The 27,800-nt window shown below is 41.5% G+C and overlaps 1 protein-coding gene across 2 annotated transcripts in view; it reads left to right on the top strand.

Moving 5' to 3' along the window:
* The window catches only part of cpsf1 (cleavage and polyadenylation specific factor 1), a 170,811-nt gene that overhangs the window by 107,317 nt on the left and 35,694 nt on the right, over positions 1 to 27,800 (top strand). Inside the window, exons 18-31 of one of the 2 annotated variants that reach the window (XM_072576445.1) lie at positions 170 to 280; positions 5,100 to 5,241; positions 7,404 to 7,582; positions 9,431 to 9,567; positions 12,646 to 12,823; positions 15,830 to 16,036; positions 16,861 to 16,950; positions 18,042 to 18,191; positions 19,612 to 19,764; positions 21,066 to 21,182; positions 23,806 to 23,896; positions 24,868 to 24,952; positions 26,081 to 26,116; positions 27,056 to 27,197. In XM_072576445.1, the coding sequence (XP_072432546.1) occupies positions 170 to 280; positions 5,100 to 5,241; positions 7,404 to 7,582; positions 9,431 to 9,567; positions 12,646 to 12,823; positions 15,830 to 16,036; positions 16,861 to 16,950; positions 18,042 to 18,191; positions 19,612 to 19,764; positions 21,066 to 21,182; positions 23,806 to 23,896; positions 24,868 to 24,952; positions 26,081 to 26,116; positions 27,056 to 27,197 (1,818 nt within the window). The remainder of the gene's footprint in view (positions 1 to 169; positions 281 to 5,099; positions 5,242 to 7,403; positions 7,583 to 9,430; positions 9,568 to 12,645; positions 12,824 to 15,829; positions 16,037 to 16,860; positions 16,951 to 18,041; positions 18,192 to 19,611; positions 19,765 to 21,065; positions 21,183 to 23,805; positions 23,897 to 24,867; positions 24,953 to 26,080; positions 26,117 to 27,055; positions 27,198 to 27,800) is intronic. The other variant, XM_072576446.1, reaches the window with a different exon arrangement.

The raw sequence follows: 27,800 nt of genomic DNA, 5'->3' as shown, positions 1-27,800 counted from the left end.
GAAATGCCCCATCTCTCTTAACGCCACCTCTCTCTCTCAACTGAATATTCTACATCTGAGATTGTTCGTTTGAGAAAATGCTTGTCAAGACAATGGGAGCATTTCTAACTATTGAAATGCAACTTTTAAAATATTGTTTTATCTTGATTTTCAATTCCCTATTGTTTAGGATCAGACTGGTGATGGGGAGAAGGCGGAGAAGGAATCCAAAGAGATCGCACCAGAGGAAGACGTCAAAAAGCATGGTTTTCTGATTTTAAGTCGAGAAGACTCAACAATGGTAAGTAATATTTTAAAAATGATCTTGAAGTTCCTCTTCTTCCTCAAAATAAATCGGAATCACATTTTGTTCTTGTGCATATCTGTATTTCTCAATTACTATGTATTCCTTTAATAAGGAGAGCAGTTTTAGGTTAATTTGTTTGAACATCTTTGGTCAGAGTATTGAGTACAGGAGTTGGGAGGTCATTTCACGGCTGTACAGGATATTGGTGAGGCCGCTGTTGGAATATTGCGTGAATTCTGCTCTCCTCCCTATCGGAAAGATGTTGTGAAACTTGATAGGGTTCAGAAAAGATTTACAAGGATGTTGCCAGGGTTGGAGGATTTGAGCTACAGGGAGAGGCTGAACAGGCTGGGGCTGTTTTCCCTGGAGCGTCGGAGGCTGAGGGGTGACCTTATAGAGGTTTACAAAATTTGAGGGGCATAGATAGGATAAGTAGGCAAAGTCTTTTCCCTGGGGTCGGTGAGTCCAGAACTAGGGGGCATAGGTTTAGGGTGAGAGGGGAAAGATATAAAAGAGACCTACGGGGCAACTTTTACACACAGGGTGGTACGGGTATGGAATGAGCTGCCAGAGGATGTGGTGGAGCTGGTACAATTGCAACATTTAAGGGGCAGTTGGATGGGTATATAAATAGGAAGGGTTTGGAGGGATATGGGCCAGGTGCTGACAGGTGGGACTAGATAGGGTTGGGATATCTGGCCAATGTGGACGAGTTGGACCGAAGGGTCTGTTTCCATGCTATACATCTCTATGACTCTGAGACTCTAACTGACTTATTTATTGTGAAAATTAATGAATGGATTATTGCATTTTTACAAGCTTGTTTTGGTAACACTCAAAATAATATGCTTCGGTGATCCTTCAAAATCCATAACTTGTACCAAGGGTAAGAGCAACAGATGCCCCTTTGCTTATAAGCCACCTCATCTAGAACAAATCCCCACTCCTTCAGTGATATTAGGTCAAAATACTAGAACTCTTTTTGTAACAGCATTATGGGTGTCCCTATACCAGATAGACTTCCATGGAGCAAATAGTCAACATAGCTTTGTCAAGGACTGGTTATGCTGACAATTTGAGTTCTTTGAAAAGGTGACACAGGCAGTGCTTATTTAAGGAATGATTAGATTAGATTACTTACAGTGTGGAAACAGGCCTTTCGGCCCAACAAGTCCACACCGACCCTCCGAACAGCACCCCACCCAGACCCATTCCCCTACATTTACCCCTTCACCTAACACTACGGGCAATTTAGCATGCCCAATTCACCTAACCTGCACATCTTTGGACTGTGGGAGGAAACCGGAGCACCCGGAGGAAACCCATGCAGACACTGGGAGAATGTACAATCTCCACACAGACAGTTGCCTGAGGCGGGAATTGAACCCGGGTCTCTGGCACTGTGAGGCAGCAGTGCCAACCACTGTGCCACCGTGCCGCCCATTAATGATGTTAAACCTCTGGAGAGAGTTCAAAGGAGATTTACTAGAATGATACCAGGAATTAAGGATTTGAAATACAAGGAAAGATTAGAGAGATTGGGCTTATTCTCTTTGGAGCAGAGAAGGTTAAGAGAAGGTTAAGAGGCTTCCTTATTGAGTTCATCGAAACTATGAACAATTGTGACGATAAAGAAATTCTGTTTCCACTAGTTAGTATGTCAGTAACTAGGGGGTCATGATCTCTGATTGTCACCACATCAAGGTCTGTTCTTCCTCAGGAAGCTAAGAAAATTTGGCAAGTCCATTGGGATTCTTACCAACTTTCAAAGATGCACCATAGAAAGAATTCTATCTGGATGCATCATGACTTAACATGGTGACTGCTGTACCTAGGACCTTAGGAAACTACAGAGAATTGTGAACCCAGCCCAGGCCATCACAGGAGCCATCCTTCCATCCATTGACTCCATCTACATTTTGCGTTGCCTCAGAAGGGCAGCCAACATCATCAAAGACCCATTCCATCCTGGTTATAATCTCTTGCAAACTCTTCCGTCAGGCTGAAGATATAAAAGCGTCAATAGACATACCAACAGGTTCAAGAACAGCTTCTTCCCTACTGTTTAAAGACTTCTGAATGGGCCTCAACTTTCGAATCTAATGTTGATCTTGCTTTTTGTGCACCTTCTTTGCAGCTGTAACTTGGTATTCCTTGCCCTGTTCAGTCACTCTGTGGTCTTTATATGGTATGATCTGCCTGTACTGCCTGCAAAAAAAAACCTTCTCACTGTACTTAGGTGCATGTGACAATAGTATTTCAAATCAAATGAAAAGTGCTAGGAGTGAGATGAGGGGAAAGTTGCTTTATTCAAGAGTTGTTAGGATTTGGAATGCACTGCTTGGGAGAGTGATAGATGCAGATTCCATAAGAGGTTTCAAAAGCGAACATTTGAAAGTGAAGAAGTTACAGGGCTACAGAGGTAGGGCTGGAGAGTGGGATTGTCTGGGTAGCCCCTTCGGCAGCTGGTACAGACACGATGGGTCAAATAGCCTTCTGTATTGTGAAAGTGGCACCTTTTGAAATGCATTTAGGCCCTGCAGCAAATGTTGATTTAGCCAGTGATACCCACATCCCATGAAATAATTGCTGTTTGCAGACCCTCTAAATTTTAGTGGTGTTAGTTAAGGGATACGCAGTGCGTAGTTAACCTGGAGAGTTGTTCTTCAAATAATACCATGTTCTTTTCACATCATTCATTTATGCAGTGTAAAGCTTATTTTATGAATAAACGATAGGCCTTTTTCATTTGGAGTTTAGAAGAAAGAGGTGCTTTTATTGTGTTAATAAGATGTATGATTTATTCAATTTATTTTAGAGTGTAGAATTTGAACTAGTAGCATGTAGTTTTTGGTCTGTGTGTATGAGGTGGTTTAATGATTAACTTGTCAGTATTTCTGGATGTATAATTTTTAAAAAAAATTTAAAAAAAAGCTGTGAGAGTGCGATTAAGTTCAGAGGGTAATGGGAATTTGTTTTCATTCGAATTTTACAAGCAGATAGAGTAACGTTTGAGAAGCATTTGCTTGTGTCCTGTTTAGAAGGATCAGGACTTTGCTTCGGCGGGGGTGAAAAACAGTCACTTGGAAAACTTTTTTGATTTTCAATTTGCAGAGGTCCTGGTGGAAGTTAATGTATGAAACAGTTTCCCGTGAAGGAGGAGATGATTTGGAACTGTTAGGAAATAGATTCCCTCATTGTGAGGGTTTTAGTTGAAAGAGCCAGACTGGAAGTGTTTTTAGTTCGTACATGGAATGGGTTATTTGCTGCTGAGAAAGTCTAACCTGAATTGTGTGACTAATCAAGGAAGAAGCTGCCAACCTGTAAAGAGTAGGAATTAACAAAAAAAAACAAATATGATAGAAACTTATAAATATGATAAAGAATTAATTCTGGTGTTTGCATAGTATAACGTGATGTCGAGATTGATGTGATTGTATTTCTATTGTGTTTTGAAATCTTTCAAGTTCTAATATATGTAAATAACTTGGTTTATTCTAATCTGTTTTATTTTTCATCAGTTTTGCACAATTTTGTTTCATTAAAACCAAATCTGCAGTGTTGTGAGATTGTGTTTCAGTGAAAGATTACTTTGTTAAATAAAAGCAGGGAAATATATGATCTTTCAAACCAGATTTCGGTCTGGTAATAACATCTGCTACGATCATAATAACATTGAAACGTGTGAGATCCTGAAGGGATCTTGACAGAGTGGGTTTTGAGAGGATGCTTCATATTGATGAGGAGACTAGAACTAGGGGATGGAAATGAATGAGGTTTTGCTTTTAAGATTGTGATAAACAGAATTTTTTTTGAGGGTTGTTAGAGGAGTCTGGGTTTTTGAAATTATTCAGTGGTGTTTATTAGGTGTTTGATAAGAGAGTCAGTGTTATGGGTCTGATAGGAAAGTGGAGTTGAGACCACAGTCAGATTGGCTGCTGTTGTATTGAGTAACTGTGGTCTCAGAACCAAGTGGCCTGATCTTGACCCTATCTCATTTTTATTTTCCTTTACATTCAAATAAGAGGGAAAGTCAGGTCTTTGTGATTTCATCTGAAAGCCTGCACCTCCAGCAGTACAGTATTCCCTCTGGAATGTCAACCTAGTTTCTAATGATCAGGCCTCCCCACTGGGGATTGAACCCATTATCTCTCAACTTGATTTGATTTTCTATTGTCACATGTACTGAGTTACAGTGAAAAGTATTGCTTTGTGTGCTTACCAGACAAATAGTACTTTACGTATGTACATCAGTGTAGTCTAACTGAATGCAGAGTATAGTGTTACAGCTGCAGAGGAAGATCAAGTTTAACATGAGGGGTTTGTTCATAAGTCTGATAACAGTGGGGAAGAAGCAGTTCTTATATCTGTTGGTATGTGTTATCAAACGTTTGTACCTTCTGCCCGGTGAAAGTGGGTGGAAGAGATTATAACTGGGCTGGGTGGTGTCTTAGATTATGGTGGCTGCTTGCCCAAGGCAGTCGGAAGTGTAGGTGGAGTCAGTGGAAGGAAGACTGGATTTTGTGATGGTCTAGACTGTGTTCATAACTCTAATTTTGTGTGGTCTTGAGCAGAGCAGTTGCTATACCAAGCTGTGAACATCTGGATAGGGTTCTTTCTATGGTGCATCTATAAAAATTGGTAAGAGTCATTGTTGGCATGCCAAATTTTCTAAGCTATCTGAGCAAGTACAGGCATTGGTATGCTTTCATTACCACTATGCCACCGCCTCTCCCCTTAAACCTATTAGAAAGACTGCACTAGAAATGAATGTGTTTCCTCTGTCTTATGTTTCCTCCTCTCTAAATGGCAGATCCTGCAGACCGGTCAGGAAATTATGGAGCTGGATGCCAGTGGCTTTGCTACACAGGGACCAACTATTTTTGCTGGAAACATTGGAGACAATAAGTACATTGTGCAAGTTTCGCCTTTAGGGATTCGTTTGTTAGAAGGTGGTAAGTACTTGGAAACTTGGAGGCATCCAGCAATATTAAACCATCCATTAGTGACAGGCTCAGATTTTATTGTTCTTTTAGCTACAGTCATTGCACCATCTTTTTAAAAAGGTTTCGTCCAGGTAATTACACACCAGTCAGCCTAGCTTTAACGATGAGCAATAATTTGCAAAAGTTCTAAGACTGGGTAAATTTTCTGATAGTCGAATTAATCAACAAAAGGCAACATGGACTGTTCAGAGAAAACTATTTGACTAACTTGATTAAGTTTTTTTGTGAGTAGCCCATTTGATGTCTTGCGAAAATCCATGTATACTGTATCACACAGTGGACTTATCATTAAGTTAAAAGCCCGTCTGATGTAGGGCAAAGTCAGTGAGTGTTTTGGTGATTGAAGGAGTCTGTTTTCTGTGGGATGTCTGAGGGTTCAGTGCTGCGGGCTGATATGTCAATGATTTAGACTTGAATGTAGGGGTAATGATTTAAGATGTTTACAGATGAAATTGGCAGATAGTGGAATTTGAGTTGAATAAATACCTGGAATTAAGTGTCTGATGATGACCATGAATCCATTGCCTATTGTTGAGAAAACCCACCTGGTTCACTAATGTCCTTTAGGGAGGGAAACTGCCATCCTTAGCCTGTCTGGCCACATGTGACTCCAGAGACACAGCAATATGGTTGACTCCTAATTGCCCTCTGGGCAATTAGGGATGACTTACCAGCAACACCCTCATACCATGAATAAATTTTTTAAAAAAGTAGTTTAAGAGTAGGTAATTTAGGCGAGCATTGAAAACAGAAATCTTGGTTAGACTGCGGCTAAAGTACTGTGTACAGTTTCCTGCATGACAGGAAAGATGTGATCACACCAGAGAAGATATAGTAGAGATGTAGGAAATTATTGCCAGGAATGGGGAATTTTGGCTTTGAGGACAGGTTTGATAGTTTCATTTTGTTTGGAGCAGGGTAGACAGGGAATATGTATACGTGATTATTAGGGTTGCAGACAGTGTGGATCTTGGCGGTCAGTATCTAGGATACGTAGAACTATGAACCCCAGGCTGGGATTTGAATTTAACCAGCTAATGTATGTTTGGCCGACACTGACACAGGCTAGGTGGTCACTTTCTCTGCTGATAATAATCTGTTTTTACTTAGAATTTAGATGAGGAAATTGGATGTGAACCTGACAACATGAGGTGCATTGGTACACAACAGCCTTTATTTTGATCCTGCCCTCAGGGCTTCAGTTCCACAATTACTGACCACCTTCGAAAGATTTTCCAAATGACTGTTCTTGATATATGATTTTGCACATCTACTTGACTATAAAGGATTAACCTCAATAAAAGCAAAGTATTGTGAATCTGGAAATCTGAAATTAAGAAAATGTTGGAGAAACTCAGTAGCATCTTCTGACAGAGAGAGAGAATTGTATTGGACTTGAAATATTAGCTCAGAGTTTGAGTCCAGTGTGACTGTGTTTCTGTTTTCAGATGCTTGCAGACGTGCTGAGTTTTTTCTGCATTTTGCTGTTATTAAGTAGGGATGAACTCATTCTAATTCATACACATGCAGTCGGAAGCTGTGAAAACAGTTAAGAGTTAGTATATTCTGGACAGCTGAACCCAGTGCAATAAAATGGGTTTGTACCAGATTATTAGTGTCTCTTAGACATTAATGCCCTGGTGGTAATGTCACTGGGTTAGTAATCTGAGGACCAGACTAATGTGCTGGGGATGAGGTTTCAAATCTTATCACGACATGTGGTAGAGTTTAAGTTCAATTAGTTAAATGTCAGTTGGAAGTTTGTCTCAGAAATGGTGACCATGTTAACCGTTATTGTAAAAGTCCATCTAGTTCACTGATATCTATTATGGAAGGAAACCATCTAATCTGACCCAGTCTAATATACATGAGAGTCCTGACCTAGAGTAATGTGGTTGACTCTTAAATGTCCTCTAAAATGGTCAAGAAAGCCAGTCAGTTGAAGGGTAATTCAGGGTTGGGCAACCAATGCTGCCCTTGTCAAAAATCTCATCTCATGAAAGAATGAAAAAGGACATTTGGCTGTGCTGACTGCTCTGATTTAGTTGGAATTGTCTCTAGTCTTGCAGTTTTTGCTGCTTCTGAATGCCACTTACATTCTGTTCTCTCAGTGAACCAGCTGCATTTCATTCCTGTTGATCTGGGCTCTCCAATTATGCACTGTGCAGTGTGTGATCCTTATGTAGTGATAATGAGTGGCGAAGGACAGGTGACGATGTTTGTACTGAAGCGTGATACGTATGGAGGGAACACTCACAGGCTGACCATGCAGAAACCACAAATACACATGGTATGTATTCCTGAACGGTAATGCATTAGTGCTGACTCTCCAACATATACTCTCACGCATCAATGAGTTAGCCTGACAGTCTATAATATGTAATTATGTAATTTGCAAAGGGAAAGTGAATATGAACTACCACTGCTTTCACATGGCAGTTCCTTATTCTTACATTTTCCACAAAGTACATGTTGAAAATTAAATTTAGTAATTTGTTTTGTTGGCCATGTGATTAGATCCTGGTTGTCAGTGCTGTTTTTGTACTTTCCTGTCTTATTATCTGTAAGTACTCCATTCTGTGCACTCCTTACACCATCACCTTGATATAGAATCAGACCATTTTCAACAGACCATTTGATCCATCATGTCCATGGCAGCCGTTTGCAAGAGTAGTTTAATTAGTCTCACTCTGCAACAGTTTTTTCCCCACACTCTTCATTGCTCCTTTTCAGGCATTTGTCTAATTTGTTTTCGGAAACTCCAGTTGAAGCTGTCTCCATCACTCTTTCAGACAGTATATTCCCAATTTTAACTACTCAATGACTAAACAGTTCTTACGTCAACTCTTGTCCTTTTGCTGTACACCATTAATCTGTGTTCTCTGATTCATGACTTTTCAGCTAATGAGGAAAACTTCTTTAACCTGTTTTGACCCTTTCTGATTTCGGACAACTCTGTAAAATCACCTCTCTACTGACTTGGGGAGAACAACTTCTTCTCCAATCTGTTTTGCCCCTGCAGACTCTTTCAAATCTTCACATTCTACTTCAGGTGTGGTGGGGTGGCCATAGTTGAATGTAATATGCTGGTTAAAATCAATATTTTATAAAGGTTCATCATAGCTCCCTTGTCTTTTGTGCTTTAGGCCAATGTACATAAAGCCTATTATTTTTTTAACCACTTTCTCAACATGATCAATAATTCAATAATCAATCACCTTCAATAATTCATACAAATACTTCCCTCCTCATCCCCTCAGCTTTCGTTTGAGAATTGTATCATTATTTTATATTGCCTTGCCTTATTCTTACAGAAATTCTTCTGCTTAAGTTTCCATTGCTACATGTCTACCTATACCATTTTGTAAAGTCCAACATCAGTTCACAATTCTTCAAAGTATTGTGTCATACATGTTGTTACAAGCAGCTTCAAGATGCATCTAGTCCTCTATCCTCAACCTGTTTCTTTTCGGATCTAAACTCATGTTGAAATTTGTTATCTTCTTTAACTGCTCAATAATCTAAGTTTAAACATCACACAACACCAAGTTATAGTCCAACAGGTTTATTTGGAAGCACTAGCTTTCAGAGTGCTGCTCCTTCATCCTGGTGGTTGATGAAGGAGCAGCACTCCGAAAGCTAGTGCTTCCAAGTAAGCCTGTTGGACTATAACCTGGTGTTGTGAGTTTTAACTTTGTCCACCCAGTCCAACACCAGCACCTCCACATTGTGGCAATGATCTAGGAAAGGGTATGAAAACTTGAACATTGAAGTTGCTCACTGACTACTTCTAGACCCACCTTTTCTTTGCTCCTACTCTTTTCAGTCTTGTCCAAGCACTGCTTTTGAATTGCTTGGCTGATACATAGAACAGGGAGATGCCAAGCTGAATTTCTGGTCTATGTTAAGTTAGTTGTGGGTGGGTTAGTAACCTGACGGAACAGGTTTGTATTAAATGCCAGAAGAACTGGCAGTGCAGTGAGGAAAATATTTTTGCAGTTGGTCGCTGCTCACGCTTTGTGGTTGTACGGTTTGAGTTAGTGTTTTTGTCAGATACTACTTGTCTCCAGGATTCTACATTGCATCAACTGACAGTTGAATTGGCTGATGATTTTGCACATTTTACTGTCACTTTCAGTTATCAAAGGTGATTGCCCTCTGTGCGTACCGAGATATCAGTGGAATGTTTACCACAGAGAGCCGTGCATCTATTATGAAGGAGGACACTATGAAAGGTAGCCAGTCAGAAATGGAAACCATGATTACTAACATGAGGTAAGGGGCATACTGCTTAACACTTACTAACTCTGTCAAACAGAGAAAGGTGGCTCAGTGGTTAGCACTGCTGCCTCGCAGCACCAGGGTCCCAGGTTCAATTCCAGCCTCAGATGACTGTCTGTGTGGGTTTCCTCCGGGTGTGCCGGTTTCTTCCCACAGTCCAAAGATGTGCAGGTCAGGTAAATTGGCCATGCTAAATTGCCCATAGTGTCAGATGCATTAGTCAGAGGGAAATGTGTCTGGGTGGGTTACTCTTCAGAGGGTCCGTGTGGACTGGTTGGGTCAAAGGGCCTGTTTCCACACTGTAGGGAATCTAATCTAATATAATCTGCTTTGATTGAGGACGATAAGGATCGAGAACATGTTAAGATTAGCAAGGAGATGTTATTAGATGTTTAATCAGGTGAAATAGTGCATAAATCCTCAAGGCCTGATGAGATGCCTTCCAGACTGCTTTTGGAGGCAAAGGAGGAGACAAGGGGGCCAAGGCGGAGAGATTTAATACTTCAGTGGCCACAGGTGAAGTGCCAGATGATTGGAGGATAGCTAATATAGTTCCTTTGTTCAATAAGGATAGCAGGGATAGGCCAGGTAATTACAGACCAGTTAGTTTGACATTAGAGATAGGGAAATTATTAGAAAAATTGAGGAAAGGTAGGGATTGATCAGGGATAGTCAGCATGGATTTATTAGAGGGAGATCCTGTCTGACTAATTTTAAGAGCTTTTGAAAATGTGACTAATTGTATTAATGAGGGTAGAGTCATAGAGATGTACAGCATGGAAACAGACCCTTTGGTCCAACCCATCCATGCTGGCTAGACATCCCAACCCAATCTCTTTCCACCTGCCAGCACCTGGCCCATATCCCTCCAAACCCTTCCTATTCATATACCCATCCAAATGCCTCTTAAATGTTGCAATTGTACCAGCCTCCACCACTTCCTCTGGCAGCTCATTCCATACACGTACCACCCTCTGTGTGCAAAAGTTGCCCTGTAGGTTTCTTTTATATCTTTCCCTTCTCATCCTAAACCTATGCCCTCTAGTTCTGGACTCCCCTATCCCAGTAGTTCTGTTCATGTGGTTTATATGGATTCAGTACAGCCTTTGATAAAGTCCCATGTGAAATGCTGGTGCAAAAGATAAGCGCCCATAGGATCCAAGACAAGTTGGCAAATTGGATCCAAAAGCAGCTTATGAATAAAAGCCAAAGGGTAATGGTGAAAGGTAGTTTTTGTAATTGTAAATCTGTGTCCAGCGGTATAGCATAAGAGCAGTGCTATGGCCTTACTGTTTGTTAGAAAGGTTAACGACTTGGATGTGAATTAGAAGGTATAATTAGTAAGTTTGCAGATGACATGAAAATTTGAGTTGTTGATCTGAGGAGGATGGTCTCTGGCTACATTCTGATATTGATCAGCTGGTAAATTGGACCGTAATGGCAGATGGTATTTAATCCCAATAAGTGTGAGGTGATGAATTTTGGGAGGTCTGATAAAGGAAGGGTATCGACAATGCATGGTAGGACCCTGCAGGGGACTGAGGGACAAAGAAACCTTCGTGTGCAAGTCCGTAGATCTTTGAAGCTGTTAGCATTGGTAGACAGGGTGGGTGAAGAAGGCACACTGGATGCTTGTCTTCATTCGCCAGTAGAATACAGGAGCAAAGAAATCTTGTAACTTTATAAAATATTGATTAGGCCATGGATGGGATATTGTATGCAGTTCTGGTTGCCACGCTATTGGAAGTGTGTAATTGCTTTGGAGAGGATGCAGAGGAGATTCACCAGGATGTTGCTTGGGATGAAATATCTGTTATGAGAAGAGAGTGGATAGATTGGCTTTGTTTTTCCTGGAGCAGAGGAGGCTGAGGCAGGATCTGATTAAGGTAAAGAGAATTTGGAGAGGTATAGACAGTAGCTTCTGAGAATCTCTTCCCTATAGCAGATCTGTCTAAGGCCAGAGGGTGTAAGTTTGCTGTGAGGAGTAAATGGTTTAGAGGAGATCTGAGAAAAAAAGATTTTCATCCAGAGGCTGATAGAAATTGGGAAAACCAAGGAGCCTCGATTATCTGACATTTGATTATCCAAATATCGGATTATCCGGCAAGATTGCAATGTCCCGATGCTTGGCTAAACAATGTCATCCGGCATTCGATTAACTGAATGAAATACTCCCCGTGTCCTTTGGATAATCGAGGTTCCTCTGTATGCTGCCAGAGGGGTGGTGGAAGCAGCAATCTCAACTTTTAAGAAATATCCACATGAGTACTTAAAATGCCAGGACAAAGTGCAGGTAAATAGGATTAGTATACTTGTGTTTTTTGCCAGGCCAAAGGGCCTGTTTCTATACTGTATGACTCTATCTAGTTGGGGAGGGGTTGACTACAGTGTGGAAACTGGCCCTCTGAAGAGTATCCCACCCAAACCTATTCCTCTACATATACCCCTGACTCATGCACCTAACGTATACATCCCTGAATACTATGGGCAATATAGCTTGGCCTCCCTAACCCCCACCTCTTTTGGATTGTGGGAGGAAACCGGAGCACCCAGAGGAAACCTATGCAGACGCTGGGAGAATGTACAAACTCCACACAGACAGTCCCCGGGGCTGGAATCAAACCCGGCTCCTTGGTGTTGAGGGGCAACAGTGCCAACCACTGAGCCTCCATTCCACCCCAAACATTGTTCCAAAAGATTTGATGTAGAAGGTTCATTCTCTGGATTTTAAGTGCAGATGTTTGGGAATAGGTCTGAATTTATTTTGCTGTGTATTTAAAGATATTTTAAACCGTGTTCTATGTGCTTGTTTTTTGCGAAATAAATTTCAGTTTTATTGTAAAAGAAACTGTAGCCTTCTCTGCCTGTTTTTCTGTGAATGACCACTGTTAAATAAACAGAAATGTAGATGGTCTATCAAGCCAAATTTCATACTGGGATCTGATTGTCTGTTAATAACAGGAATTAGGTTCAAAACACACTAATGGGGGGTTCATATTCTGCAAAATTAACATGTTAATTAATGTTATTGTTCACATCCAAGAGTTTCTGTGTTTTATTTCAAATTTGCAGTACCACAGTGGACGATGAAGAGGAGATGCTGTATGGAGAGTCTGGCTCGGCACTCTTCAGCCCTCCCAAAGAGGAACCTAACCGTAGCTCTGTGCCAACGGCTGAAAAAGAGCCCTCTCACCTTAAAGTAGAACCCACCAACTGGTGTATGCTGGTGAGGGAGAATGGTGTCATGGAGGTGAGCATTGTGATCCATGCCTCCAGATCAAGTTGAAATGGTATAAGAGATGGGAAGACACTTGCTTTCTGGTGACAATACAGTTAAAAGCTGTTTCTACCTATGTTTTACTATCACTGTATCAGTAAAGATATTTCAGGTATGATAATATGAGGGACTGCTGCTAAATATTAATCTTAGATTCTTGGCTCAGGAGGAGGTGATGCAGCCCATTGATTCCATGACTGTTTTTCAAAAGAGCTACTTAATTTTTCTTTTCAACTCCCCTGATTTATTCTCAGAGCTCTGTGTATTTATCATTGGGTCAAAGATAAGGAGGGAGCAATTCTCCCACCCACTGTGTTCTGTTTAGGCCAGATGTCGTCAAACTTTTTGTGGAATTACCTCATGTATCAGTTGCCTTGTTACTGGAGTGGAAGTCATATCCATTGCTTTGTTGAGCTTTAATTAATTTAATGGGTTTTTTTGCAATCCCTAACTGTGCAACCAGCTGCTATTGTACTAAGCTCTTGCACCCTCTTCCCCTTCCCTCTCAGGAAAGGAGGATAGAGGAATATAACATTTAGTGTCTGGGACCACGATTATTTGAGCAGTAAAAAGTAGCAAATATTTGAAGTTAACTTTTAAGTTTTCAGTTTCCTGATTGTTCTTTCCAGATGACATTGTAACCATGCAGAGAGACAGAGAACCTTCCCAGCTGTATTCAGTTCTGTACTCAAAGTTTATACTTTATTTGCTCTGCCACAAAGAAAACTTCTTAAAGATAACAACTTATTTGCATATTCCATCTTTTGAGTTCAGTGTTCTTGCTTGGTAACTTAGTAGTGGGGAGAATTCTCGAATTCATTATCAAGGACTTCATAGTGGAGGAGTTAGAAGATAGTGGCAAGATCAGACAGAGTCAGCATGGATTTATGAAGGGTAAACCGTGCTTGATAACTCTGTTAGAAATCTAGAGAAGATGTAACTAGTAGAGTTGACTGGTGGAGGGGGGGGGGAGGAGCCAGTCAATGAGGTATATTTGGACTTTCAGAACGCGTTTGACAAAGTCCCACATAAGAGATTATTGCACAAGATTAAAGCACATGGGATTGAAGGAAGTGTATTGAGATGGATAGAAAACTGGTTGGCAGAGAGGAAACAAAGTGTAGGAATTAATAGGTCCTTTTCAAAATGGCAGATAGTAACTAGTGGGGTGCCACATGCATCGGTGCTGGGGCCCCAGCTATTCATATCATATATTAATGATTTTTGTGAGTGAACAAAATGTAACATCTCAAAGTTTGCCGATGATACCAAGTTGGGTGGGAGGGTGAGCTGTGATGAGGGTGTAGAGATCCTTCAACCTGATCTGGACAAGTTGTGTAAGTGGGCAAATCAATGGCAGTTGGATTAATTGGGATTACGCGAGGTTATTCACTTTGGAAGCAAAAACAAGGCAGGTTACTACCTGAATGGCTGTAAATTGGGAGAGGGGACTGTGCAGTGGGACCTGGGTGTCCTTGTGCACCAGTTGCTGAAGGTAGGCACCCGAGTGCAACCAAGTGGTTTTGAGTACAGGAGCAGGGATATATTGTTGCAGTTATACAGGGCCATGGTGAGGCCACACCGAGAATATCATGTGCAGGTTTGGCCTCCTTTTCTGAGGAAGAATGCTATTGCTGTCTGGTTTGTTGGACTGAGATATGAGGAGAGATTGACTAGGTTAGGATTGTTTGCAGTGGGGGGAGGGTGGAAATCTCCGTAAATACTTAAAAATTCAAACAGGACCCAAATTTGAGGAAAGACATTCTGGCTATTGAGGGAGTGCAGCGTAGGTTCACGAGGTCAATTCCTGAAATGGCAGGACTACCTTATGCTGAAAGACTGGAGCGACTGGGCTTGTATACCCTTGAGTTTAGAAGACTGAGAGGGGATCTGATTGAGACATATAAGATTATTAAAGGATTGGACACTGTGGAGACAGGAAACCTGCTTCCGCTGATGGGTGAGTGCCGAACCAGAGGGCGCAGCTTAAAAATACGGGGTAGACCATTTAGGACAGAGATGAGGAGAAACTTCTTCACCCAGAGAGTGGCAGCTGTGTGGAACGCTCTGTCCCAGAAGGCAGTGGAGGCCCAGTCTCTGGATTCATTTAAGAAAGAGTTGGATAGAGCTCTCAAGGATAGTGGAATCAAGGGTTATGGAGATAAGGCAGAAAGAGGATACTGATTAAGGATGATCAGCCATGATCATATTGAATGGTGGTGCAGGCTCGAAGGGCCTACTCCTGCACTCTAGACAGGGTAGGTACTGGGAGGATGTTCCTGATGGCGGATGTGTCCAGAACCAGGGGCCACAGTCTGAGGATTCTGTTGGACCATTTGGGATGGAGATGAGACATTACTTCACCCAAAGAGTGGTGAGCCTGTGGAATTCATTATCACAGGAAGTAGTTGATGCCAGAGCATTGAATATATTCAAGAAGCAGCTAGACATTCCACCTGGGGTGCATGGGATCAAAGGTTATAGGGAGAAAGCTGGATTAGGCTATTGAGTTGGACAGTCAGCCATGGCCGTGATGAATGGCATAGCAGGCTTGAAGGACCGAATGGCCTCTTGCTCCTACTTTCTATCTGTGTTTCTAACTGTAGATGATGATCTCATCCCTAATGTGAAGATTCTCAAAGCTGTAAGTCACAAGGGAGAAGAGGGCTTTTCCAAAGATCAAGGGAGGGGTTGACTAACTTCATTGCCTTTGGATAACATGTTATTTTCAAATTGTCTTTTGTTTAATCAATTTTGGTTTGATGAAATTTGGTCAACTTAAGTTGGTCAGATAGTGCCTGTAACCATTTTAAGTCAGTGTTATAAGTCCCTTTTTAAAAACATTTTGGAACATTAAAATCCTAGGTATTAAATTGAATAATGAAATTCAGAGGTCAGCAGTGCATATTTTGTTTAATGGACTGACCTTGAAAGCATGATACAATGGTTGTGATTTGACTGTCCTGTGCCTCTCCATAGATATACCAGCTGCCTGACTGGCGCTTGGTCTTCCTGGTTAAGAATTTCCCTGTGGGTCAGCGTGTCTTGGTGGATAGCTCTTCTGGTCAACACATGACACAGGGAGAGATAAAGAAGGAGGAATTTGCCCGCTTGACGGAGATGCCAGCAGTAAGAGAAGTCCTACTGGTTGGGCTTGGCAATCGGCAAACAAGGCCTTTCCTTCTGGTAAGCAAGAGTTTGTATCATTGTGATGAACATGTTAATTAATAATCTATGTCATCTATTTGTATGTGGTCTGACCCATTGGAGTACAATGCTGAGGTTTCTTGAGCACAGGAGACTCCGTTGTCTCGTCTGTACTGTGCTGGCCAACCCAAGTTCAGCATGGAATAATGAAGATACTGCATATCTGAAATTAAAAAAAGAATGATACTGGAGGCATCTGAGCAGGGCTGGCAGGAAGATAGGGTTAATGTTTCAAATTGAAGATCTTGCATCAGAGCCATGAAGTTAGCAGCTTGTAAAGAGGTTCTGAGCCAGGGAACATTCAGTGAAATTAAGTGAAGGACAGAGAAAACTCAAGGGAAACTGATAGCAGTCGAAGTGGACAAGACGAGAAAGGCCAGTTAGTTCGCTGCCTTTCTCTTTTCAGGATTGCTCACCTTTCCTGGATTGTCTGTCTGGAAGATGCTGTTCCTCTCCCATGAATCTGATTTTTTTTGTTTTCCTTTCTTTGCCATTTGTTTCTGTTTGTGTTTGATCGTGTGCTTGCTAAAACTCCATCTCTAGTCATTTAATCATCATCATGGCCAATTCTTTCCTCTTTCCTGTTCGCTGATGCTAAATTTCTTTATTAGCGGTTAGCCACCAGACTAGGCAAAAGAGAAAGAAATGTTTCAAAATAAATGTGATACGTTCCACTAAATAACAAAGTAAACATCATACAGTTCATGTTTTAATTTTGTAGATTTCAGGTGGTATCAGACCTGGATCCCTTAGTCTGTTGGCCCCATGAACAGATCACTAATTTTCTTTGGTGTTTGCTGCAGGTTCACGTGGAACAAGAGCTTTTGATTTATGAGGCCTTTTCCTACGATGCGCAGCAAAGCCAGAACAACCTGAAAGTTCGGTTTAAAAAGGTATGTAGACTATCTTTAACAAAACAATCCTTAAATAACTCTCTTGTCATCACTTCTTTAAGTGAATTTATCTGATTAAAAGCGCTTGGATGTTGATTGATTTTAATGACAAGTTTTATTATTTAAAAGTTTTCACATTGACAGATTGCTGACTTCAGATTCAGTCTGTGCCATCAAACTGAGTACTCTATTGCTGTAATTGATCATAATACCCAAGCTATGTGCAAATGTCTTGCCTTGTTTCCTTGCGTGACAGCGTTTCAAATCTAATTAATTGGCTGTGAAACAACTTGTGATGTTCTGAAACTATGAAAGGTATTAGATAAATGCAGTTTCTATCGCATCATAATCTAACCTGTCCTCCTCCAGCACCTATTTTGAGGTTGAATAACCCTGTTCATTTTCACACGCACTCCATTGCTGGTTAATCCATTTTCTCTTCACTGCTCAAAATTAGTGTTTTTTAATCTGTCGTTGGAATTTACTTGTCTGCATGCTTTGAAGTAAGAACCTGACTTGTGGTTTATGCTGACGATCTCATTCTTATCTGTTCTGAGGAAAGTTTGTTGACCTGAACTGTTCCGTCCTTCTCTCATGGAATTCTAGAATCACTACAAAGTGGAAGGAGGTCATTTGGTCCATTGAATCCACAACCACTCCTCCGAAGAGCATCCCATCCAGACTTACCCTATCCCTGTGACCCGGCATGGCCTACGGCTAATCCACCTAGCCTGCACATCCCTGCACCCTAAGGGCAATTTAGTATTGCCAATCCACCAAACTTGCACGTCTTTGGACTGTTGGAAGACACCAGATCACCTGGAGGAAACCCATTCAGAGATGGCGAGAATGTGCAAACTCCACACATACAGTTGCCTGAGAGTGGAATCAGATCCAGGTCCCTGGTGCTGTGAGGCAGCAGTGCTGACCACTGAGCCCTGTTCTACACGCTATGCTACTTGTGGAAGTTTTCCAGCATTTCCTAATTTTACTTGCCTACTAGATAATAAAGCTGCTCTTGTCCTGATGACAGCCCTCACTTAATGATTGACAATGTCTTGAGGTATTTTCTCTTTCTGTTTCCTTTCCAGGTGCCACATAATATAAACTTCAGAGAGAAGAAGATCAAACAATCCAAGAAAGACAAGAAGGTAGAGACTGCCACAGGAGAGGAACAGGTCATTCCGAAAGCAAGGGTTGCTCGGTTCCGCTATTTTGAAGATATTTCTGGATACTCAGGGGTAAGAACAAGTATAAATAGTTTGGAGTCATTCTTCCTGCATCTTTATATTGTTCAAAGAAAGATATTCTAATGTGCATTATGCTATACAAATTTTCTAATCTATACAAGAAGAGGATGCATCGTCTGGCTCAGTACCCACTGCATTGTTGAAGCTAAGATAGTTGGAAGGATTGCCTGCTGTAAAACATTCCTTGGCACCATTTTGAAGAGGAGCAGGCTATTCTCCCTGATATCCCAACCAATATCTGTCCTTAAACAGCACTTAAACTTACAGTTGCAGTTTGTCAGATTTTGCTGTTTGGAAATTGACTGTAATTTTATTTTTAATTCACTCATACAGTGTGGATGTTACTGGCTCGGTTTTCCTGCTCCTCGGATGCTGCCTGACCTGCTGTACTTTTCCAGCACCACTCTAATCTAGACTCTGGTTTCCAGCATCTGCAGTCCTCACTTTTGCCTGCTTGACTGGCTGGCCAATACTTATTGCCCAAATGGTTAACCACTTAAACTGCTGCAGACCATGTGCTCTATGTAGACCCATGATGCCATTAGGGAGGGACTTCCAGGATATCTTGACTTCACAACAAGTTATAATATAAAAAGAAATGATTCATTCATATTCTGCTGTCAAACATTTTGACAAATGTCTTTTTTTTTCTTTAAGTGAACATGATGAGCTAGAATGGAAATGAACATTTCCAAAAGCTGCAGGGCCCAAAGGGAGTTTGCTGCATCTTCTATGGAAACAAAAACACAATCATGCCGATGTTTCTGATTTCCAACAATGAAAAAGTGCTGGCAACATGCAGCAGTTCAGGCAGATTCTGTTAGGAGGATATAAACTGCTGATTCTTCCATTCTCTTAGCAGGTGCTGTCTAACCAGCTTAGCATTGCAGGTTTCAGATGGCTAAATACTAAACTTTCTGGCTAGGAACCTATAATGAAATTGAGAAATTTCTGTTGTTCTGATCCAGGGTAACTCTGATGTTCAAGCTCCCATCACACTTACGAGAAATCTCCACTTGTTTTTTTTAAAAAATTCATTCTTGGCATTTGATCATTTATTCACTATTCATAATTGCCCTTGAGAAGGTGAGGGCTTGCTGCCTTGAGCACTTGGATTGCACCCACAGACCTGTAAGGAAGGCTGCATTGAAAAGTGTTGTGATTTGGAGGGGAAACTGAAGCTCTGATGTTTGCTTGTACCTGTGGCCATTGCGGTAGTGGTTGCAGGATTGGAAGTTACTGATGAAGGAGACTTGAAGTGTGTGGTTTGTAGATGTTGCAGAATTCTACCACATTAATGTTGGATGTGGTGCCGGTCAGCTGGGCTGCTTTTTCTTAGAAAGTGCCCACCTTCTTTGAGTGATGCCGTAGTATCAGATTCAGTGCATTGTTAACTTTTCCTCTCTCCTAGGTATTTATTTGTGGCCCATCTCCTCATTGGTTGTTCATGACTTCGCGAGGGGCTTTGCGCTTGCACCCTATGACAGTTGATGGGCCAATCGAATCGTTTGCACCCTTCCACAATGTTAACTGTCCAAAGGGCTTCCTGTACTTCAACAAGCAGGTAGGAGAGACAGCATTGTCACTGCGGGGGGAAAAGGCATTACACTTTTTCCGATTAGAAAGTATTTACTTGAACGTAATTTAAGTTGCAAAACATCAAAGCTCCCCAGCGTCCTTGTGAATAAAGACACTATCTGGTGCAGCATTTAATACAGAGGTCCTTCATTTCATCCCTCTGAAAAGGTGTGGTTGTTTCTAAGCTAGCTGATCTTTTATTCACATGAGACATGGATGTCACTGGCTGGCCAGCATTTATTGCCCCTGTCTTGACAAGGTGGTCGTGTGCTGTCGTGTTGAGCTACTGCAGTCACGTGCTGTAAATAAGCCATAGGGAAGGGATTGATTAATTTTTCTTGTATGCTTTGTAATTGTTTTCTGAAACAATTGAGTATTCTGGACCAGAAAGGTCTGGATTCAAATCCTATGTACTCTGTGTCAGTGTGTCATAAAATAGAGTCATACAGCGTGGAGACAGAACACCCCAATATGACGTCGTTCCATTTGCCAGCATCTTGCCCATATCCTTATAAATCCTTCCTATTTGCATACCCATCCAGATGCCTTTTAAATGTTCTAATTGTACCCACCTCCACCACTTTCCCTGACATTCTGCATGAAAATATTACCCCAAAGGTCCTTTTTTTTTAGGTTTTTCTCCTCTCACTTTAAAGCTCTGCCCTCGAGTTTTTCACCAGCTCATGCCATTCCTCCTCAATGACTACCTCATCTGAGAGACTGGACAGTTGAGTGCTAGCAGGCTGTTTCATGATGAAGAGCTCTTAAGCTGATCCCAGTGCAGTACACTCACACATCCACATGTATGCAGTGTCCCGAAAATGTCATTTGGTTACATCTGTGTCCCAGTCCCTAATGTCAGAATTGTGGGTCAGTTGTAGGAAATGAAATTGGAGTTATGCAAGCCAGTACAGAGGAACCTTGATTATCTGGCATTTGATTATCCGCACATCGGATTATCCTGCCAGATCGCAAGATCCCAATGTTTGGCTCAACTGTTATCCGGCATTTGATTCTCCAGAATTCAATTAACCAAACAAAATACTCCCTGCCTATGTCCTTCAGATAATTGCGGTTCCTCTATATACCCAATGACACACAGCAGAGACCATTCATAGATTGATCCATTGGCAAATGGTGCATCTAAACTGCCTGTTACTTTAAGCTTGGTAAAAAACTTGATATAACTGTTCACCCGTTATTGAAAGCGATGTTCAGTTTCAGAATATATGCATTGAAAGACTCCTCTGTTTGTATTTTCTCATTTAATAATCCAACTTTTCAAAGGGTGACCTTCGAATCAGTGTGTTACCGACATACTTGTCTTATGATGCACCGTGGCCAGTTCGAAAGATCCCACTACGTTGTACTGCACATTATGTATCTTATCACGTGGAAACTAAGGTGAGAAACAATGCCTTATTTGGAATTTTGCTTTTGTTTACTCTGTGTGTCTCAGCAAGTAAAGGTATTGTATAATTGACCTCTGATGCTGGTGTTACTGAGATATTAGTAAACTGTAACTGTGCATTTGTGAACATTTTTCTAACAATGTTCACTTGCTCACAATGGCTGGTAGTTGGGTTGCAGCCTTGGGTTATGACGCTGCAGAGAGTATTTGAGGTTGCCTAGTGTGACAATCTTCAAATCTGAAAAATACAAGATCCTGAAGAGACTTGACAGTTGGACACAATGTGGGGTGTTTCAGATGCACTAAGACTTCCCTACACTTAAATTCCCATGAAGTAAGGGCCACTGTTCCATCACTTCTTGTGGCTCAGGTCATGTGTTGTTTCTGTTCTTTTAAATTCACCATTAGCCTTCCTGATTACCTGCTGCACTTGTGTGCTAGCTTTCTGTGTTTTATTTATAAGTATCCCCAAGTCTCTTTGTATTGCAGCTTTCTGCAATTTTTCTCCATTTTAAGTGACGATTTAAATGTTCTTTTGTTCTCCCTTCAAAAATGAGCAGCTTCACATTTTCATACATAATGCTCTATTTGCCAACATTTTGCCTACTTACTTAACCTATCAGTATATCTCTGGGAACTGTTTGCATCCCTTTTGCAACTTGCCTTTCCACCTATTTTTGTGGTGACTTCAAATTCCCTTCCTCCAAGTCAGTTGTGGTCCTAGCATTGATCCCTGTGGAACCCAACTGATTACACGTTGCCAAACTGAAAATGATCCCCTTATCCCCACTGTTTCCTGCCCATTAGCTAATCCTCTATCCACGCCAATATTCTAGCTCCAACAACATGATCTCTAATGACTTAACCTTTTGTGAGGTGCCTTGTCAAATGCCCTTGTTCTGGCGTCTCCCATAAAGGGCAATTGGCCAATAAGCTTTTAGTCTGTCCAGTCACCTCAAGAACTTATGGGCTTCAATAAGATCACCCCTTCTTCTTTTAAACATCAAAGGATGCAGGCAAGCCTGTCTATCTTTTGCTCATAAGATTGCACCCTGATCCGAGGAACCTTATCAGAACTGCTTCGAATGTAATTATGTCCAATCTTAAAGATACTAAAACTGTACATAGTGCTTCTGGAGTAATCTCATCAGTGGTCCTTCACAACTCTAGCAAAACATTGCTTTATATTCCATTCCCCATGCAATAAATGGTATTGAGTGCCTTCTGAATCATTTGCTGTATCTCCATACTAACCTTACTATGAACATGGCAGTATACCTTGATCCTTCACTTGGAGTTTGGCAATCTGTCCTGATTTTAAAAAAACAAACTGCTTTTTTGCTTTCCTACTAAAGAAGACGTGTTCACATTTTCCTTTGTTCAATTTGATTTGCCAAACTTAGCACCTACTTACATCCCTTTGCAAACTCTTAATAGCCTCTTCATAACTTAATTTCTATTCTATCTTTTTGTCATACAGCCGTAGAGATGTACATCATAGAAACAGACCCTTCAGTCCTATTCATACATGGCGACCAGATATCCTAAATAAACCTTGTTCCATTTGTCAGCATCTGACCCATATCCCTCTAAGCCCTTCTTATTCATATACCCATTTAGATGCTTTTTAAATGCTGTAACTGTACCAGCCTCCACCACTTCCTCTGGCAGCTCATTCCATACACACACCACCCTCTCTGAAAAAGTTGCTTCTTAGATCTCTCTTATATCTTTCATCTCTCACTTTAAACCTATGACCTCTAGTTTTGAACTTACCCCAGCCCAGGGAAAAGACGTTGTTTATTAACCTATATATGCCCCTCATGATTTTAAACCCATAAATGATCATCCTTCAGCCTTCACTGCTCCAGGGAAAACAGCCCCAGCCTGTTCAGCCTCTCCGTATAGCTCAAACCCTTCAACCCTTGCAACATCCTTGTAAATCTTTTCTGAACCCTTCCATGTTCACAGCATTCTTCTGATAGGAGGGTGACCAGAATTACAGTCAGTATTCCAAAAGTGGCCTAATCAATGTCCTGTACAGCCGCAGCATGACCTCCCAATTCCTATACTCCACGAACTGATCTATAAAGGCAACCATACCCCAAACACCTTCGCTATCCTGTCTACCTGTGCCTCCACTTTGAAGGAACTGTGAACCTGCACTCCACGGTCTCTTTGTTCAGCAACACTCCCCAGGACCTTACCATTAAGTGTGTAAGTCGTGCCCTTATATGCCAGCATATTTAGCTACCATATGCTTGGTCCCTTCATCCAGATAGTTAGTATAGATTGTAAATAATGTAGTTTAAGTCCCAGCACTGATTCCTGTGGAACTGTACTGTACAGCTTGACTAAGATTCCCTTTTTATCCCTATACTTTTCTTCTTGTTAGCTAACCAGTCCTTTGTCCATGCTAATACGTTGCCCCCATACTATGCGATCATATCTTGTATTCCTTGTGGCACTTTTATCAAATGTCTTTTGGAAATCCAAGTACACCATGTCTAATGTTTTGCCCGTCTCCATACAGTCAAGGACTTAACTATGATGTTTAATCGCTTCAAATAGCTAATGTTTTCTTTGTGGATATTGTGAAAATGTGTTTTTCTTTAGGTGTATGCAGTAACGACAAGCATAACAGAGATTTGTAATAGGATTCCGAAAATGACAGGGGAAGACAAAGAGTTTGAGAGTGTTGACCGTGGTGAGTGAGCTTAGTCCTTTCAGCTTAGCAGTGCAGTAATCTGTGTCCTGGAGGAAGAATTCAAGTGCTCAACCAAGTTCTTTTCAAAGATTAAGGTTTCCCACCTCAACTACCCTCCAAGGCAGTGCATTCCAGCTTTCCACTCTCGCTGTGAAAACTTTTCTTCAAATTCCTCCTGAACCTTCATGATTTTTTTGTGCAACTGCAGAAATGCTTGCTGAATTTGTTGTGAATCCTGACAGGCCAACATGGGCAAAACTGAGCCGGACCATTACTTTTATTGATTCCGTTGATTTTTGTTATTGGTATGATTAGATAGGGATGGTCCAGTGATCTCATTATCATGAATTGATCGTTATCAAAACGTAAAGGGAGATGTTAGGAAGTGTCTTTTTCTCATGCACAGGATTGTCTGGCCTACGCATACAGGCAGAAACAGATTCCTAATTGTCTTTAAAATGGAACTGAATGAATTGGGAGGGGTGTGCACGGAATGGCAGGACTAATAGAATAGACTGATGAAGTAGACTTCTTGAAACAAAGCAAAAGTTTTCCATCGCTCCAGATGAGTATAGGGCTGCTCATTAGACAGGGAGGGAGATAGGTAGATAGGTAGTGGGTTTACTTCGACAGCTGCTGTGGTTCAGGTGAGGGACAAAGTTGAGAAGGTGGGTCTTAGTGACCTCAGTCATTATATGAATTGAACCCACCCTGCTGGTGTCACTCTGCATCACAAGGCAGTCATTATTGTCCCGCCAACTGAACTGATGTTACCACAAGTACACCATTTAACAGCTTCACTGAAATGGACATGATCTGTGCTGAAAAGCCATCTGGTTATATGTACTGGTAAATTGGCTGAGGCTGCGTCCTTTAGTTGGAGCTTAGGGGTAAGGGTAAGCTTCCCATTGGTTTTAGTAGGAGCGAATAAGCCTTTATCCCTTGATAGTGATACCTTGTTCTTTTGGCAGATGACCGGTATATCTACCCAATGTTGGAGAAGTTTTCCATCCAATTGATCTCGCCCGTCAGCTGGGAAGCCATTCCCAATACTAGGTAAACTAAAACACCAGTCTGATTTGAAGTATTAGCAAAAGCACCGAAGTATGGACATCACTTATTTGATATATCTCTCTAACGTTTGTTCGTCAATGTACTGAATAAAAAGAAACTTAGCTCTGCAAAAAATTGACATAAACTTGTTCCAAGTCTTCTGCTGTTCTTTAGATGAATTTGTGTATTGGACTACTCAGTGTTAGATTCATAGTTAAACATTAAGGTTCAGTGGATTAACAATATTGTGGATCTAGGTGTCTTTGGCTTGGTTTTGTGAATATAGTTTACACTTGAGGGTGTAATTGATATCAAATGACAGTAGATCTATCTTGTTCTGGTCCTTGATTTTCAGATTAAACCTCTATGTTTGAAATATAATAGGATCCAGCAGCTTGGCAATGGGTAAATACGTGCAGTTACCACGTATCAGGGCCAATGTACTTAAGATGGAATGTTGACCGCCACTTAGAGCAAGGCTTATATATTTGAAGAAAACTTCCCTTGAAATTCAGTGCCCAAACTAGAATCCAACTTTCCGCATGTGAGGACTGCAGATGCTGAAGATTAGAGTCGAGTGTGTGGTGCTGGAGAAGCATAGCAAGTCAGGCAGTATCCGAGGAGCAGAAGAGTCGACGTTTCGGGCAAAAGCCCTTCATCAGGAATTCCTAATGCATGGCTTTTACCCGAAATGTCAACTCTCCTGCTCCTCAGATTCTGCCTGATCTGCTGTGCTTTTTCAGCACCTCACTCTTGACTAGAATACAACTTTCTCTATTCACCCACAACTCTACCCTCCTGACTCCCTGCCCTTTTGTGTTCTCTCTTGCATACTCTTCTCTTTCTCAGCTCCAGTCCCCTTCAGTGTGTACCTTTTTAATACTGTGGCTGCATTCACATGCTTAGAACTTCACAGTTCCTTTTGTGTTTATTCAGTTATTGTAGTCCATGTCCTAGTCAAAGGCTGTTTGTTTTACTTCTGTTAATATTTTCAGGAGTTACAACATTCCAGACTGCTTTTGTTGCTTGGAGAGTGACCATCTCTGATGTTGGATAGGTTAATTGTGTTTTTTATGCCGATCCAATTTAGCTGAAACACTTCTTGTGCCCTTTTCTTTCAATCCTTTCCAGGAAGTTAGAAGAATTCGATAATCGTAGAGGCGAGGTGTAAGTATGAGCATTTGAACCTATTGGTTGGCTAGGACTTTAACCCCTGAAAATCTCGGTTATTTCCAGCTATCAGTGGAAGAGTGTTTTGAAAATCTCGAATTAGTGCTTTCTGGTTGGGCTGTTGACAATTGTGTCATTGATAATTTGACAGTTTTCCTGTTTCAGCCATTAATTTTAATGTTTAATTCCTTGAAATAAAAGGAGGATTGATCGCTGGAGTATTCCCATTGAGGTGGGGCCTAGTGGAAAGAATGGGTTCTGAAAGTCCTGGTGTTCCCTCCATTAATTTAAACAGATACAAAATCTAATATTGCTCGAACTGAACTTCACTTGAACAGCACACCTTAGTGGGAGTTCCACTAAATAGTGAGCTTGAAAGTAGGCAGAGTAGAAAAGCTCAGCTGTTAATATAAAGTGGGCCAGGTATGAGCAGCAGGCTGTGGTGATGAGCATGCATTGAGAGTGGCTGCCTGTGCACACTCCAACTAATCTTGAGCTCCTTAAGATCTGGAGAAGGCACCACTTCTGTTGCAGTTTGAAAACAGTTCTGCCGCAACAAGTATCTTTTATATTGGAACTTCAGCATAGCATCTAGGCAACAGAAGGCAGGTGGTGGTACCATGGAAATTCGGAATGCTAGAGTCCAGAATTGGAGAAGTACAGGGATCTTGGAGGATTGTAGGGCTAGAGATGGTTACTGGGATAGGGAAAGCATGAAGCAACAGAGGAATTTTGCAAGAAAAGAGTTAAAATCCTAGCATTGAGACACTACTGGGCTAGAATGTGAGTGAGCATAGTGATGATGGGCAGGCCGTTCTTGTCAGTTCAGATGCAGGCAGCAGAGGTTTGGACAAACATGGGAGCACTTTGCCAATTTCCCATTTGGGCATTCTATCAGTTCGGTTCCTCTGACTCCCAATTTTTTAATTTGTGTAGGATTGACATGGAGGACTGGGAACATGTAACCTGCATGAAAACTGTGTCGCTCAGGAGCGAGGAGACGGTGTCAGGACTGAAGGGTTACATTGCTGTGGGGACGTGTCTGACACAGGGCGAGGAGGTTACGTGTAGGGGCCGGGTGAGTCAGATATCAGTATTTGTATGACTTGTAGCAACTCATTGGATTGCTACAACAAATTGCAACGGTGGGAGTTGTGCTGTCAACATATCTCAATATATAGATTTATATAATCCCTACACTGAGAAAAGAGGCCATTCGGCCCATCGAGTCTGCACCAACCCCCCTCAGACCCAGCCACACTTACCCTATTCTTGGAACCCCACATTTACCATGATTAATCCACCTAGCCTGCGCATCCCTACACTAAACAGGCAATTTAGCTTTTCAATCCACTTAACCTGCACGTTTTTGGACTGTGGCACCAATTTCAGATGAAGGAACTGTTGTAAAGAAAAAAGCACCACATGGAAATGCTCTTGAGTTGTGAGACTGTATATTTGCATACCGCAGTGATTTTACTCTCTGATTGGATAGATGTTGATCCTCTTGGGGATCCACAGCAATAGAGCTTTTCCTAACCTAAGGTAGTGCCAGTTTGTGCAGTTTGCACCTTAGTGCTTGTTTGTCTCCTGGGATGTTCCATGTGCAAGTATCGTGGCTGCAAGAAAGGCTAGAGCTGGGGATTCTGCAAGAGACATGCCGGGGTATGATGGAATATTC

Source organism: Chiloscyllium punctatum, chromosome 8, assembly GCF_047496795.1.
Source record: "Chiloscyllium punctatum isolate Juve2018m chromosome 8, sChiPun1.3, whole genome shotgun sequence".
In the NCBI taxonomy this organism is placed as follows: domain Eukaryota; kingdom Metazoa; phylum Chordata; class Chondrichthyes; order Orectolobiformes; family Hemiscylliidae; genus Chiloscyllium; species Chiloscyllium punctatum.
Note: the sequence above shows the minus strand (reverse complement) of the source record. Positions and strands in the feature narration are given on the sequence as shown.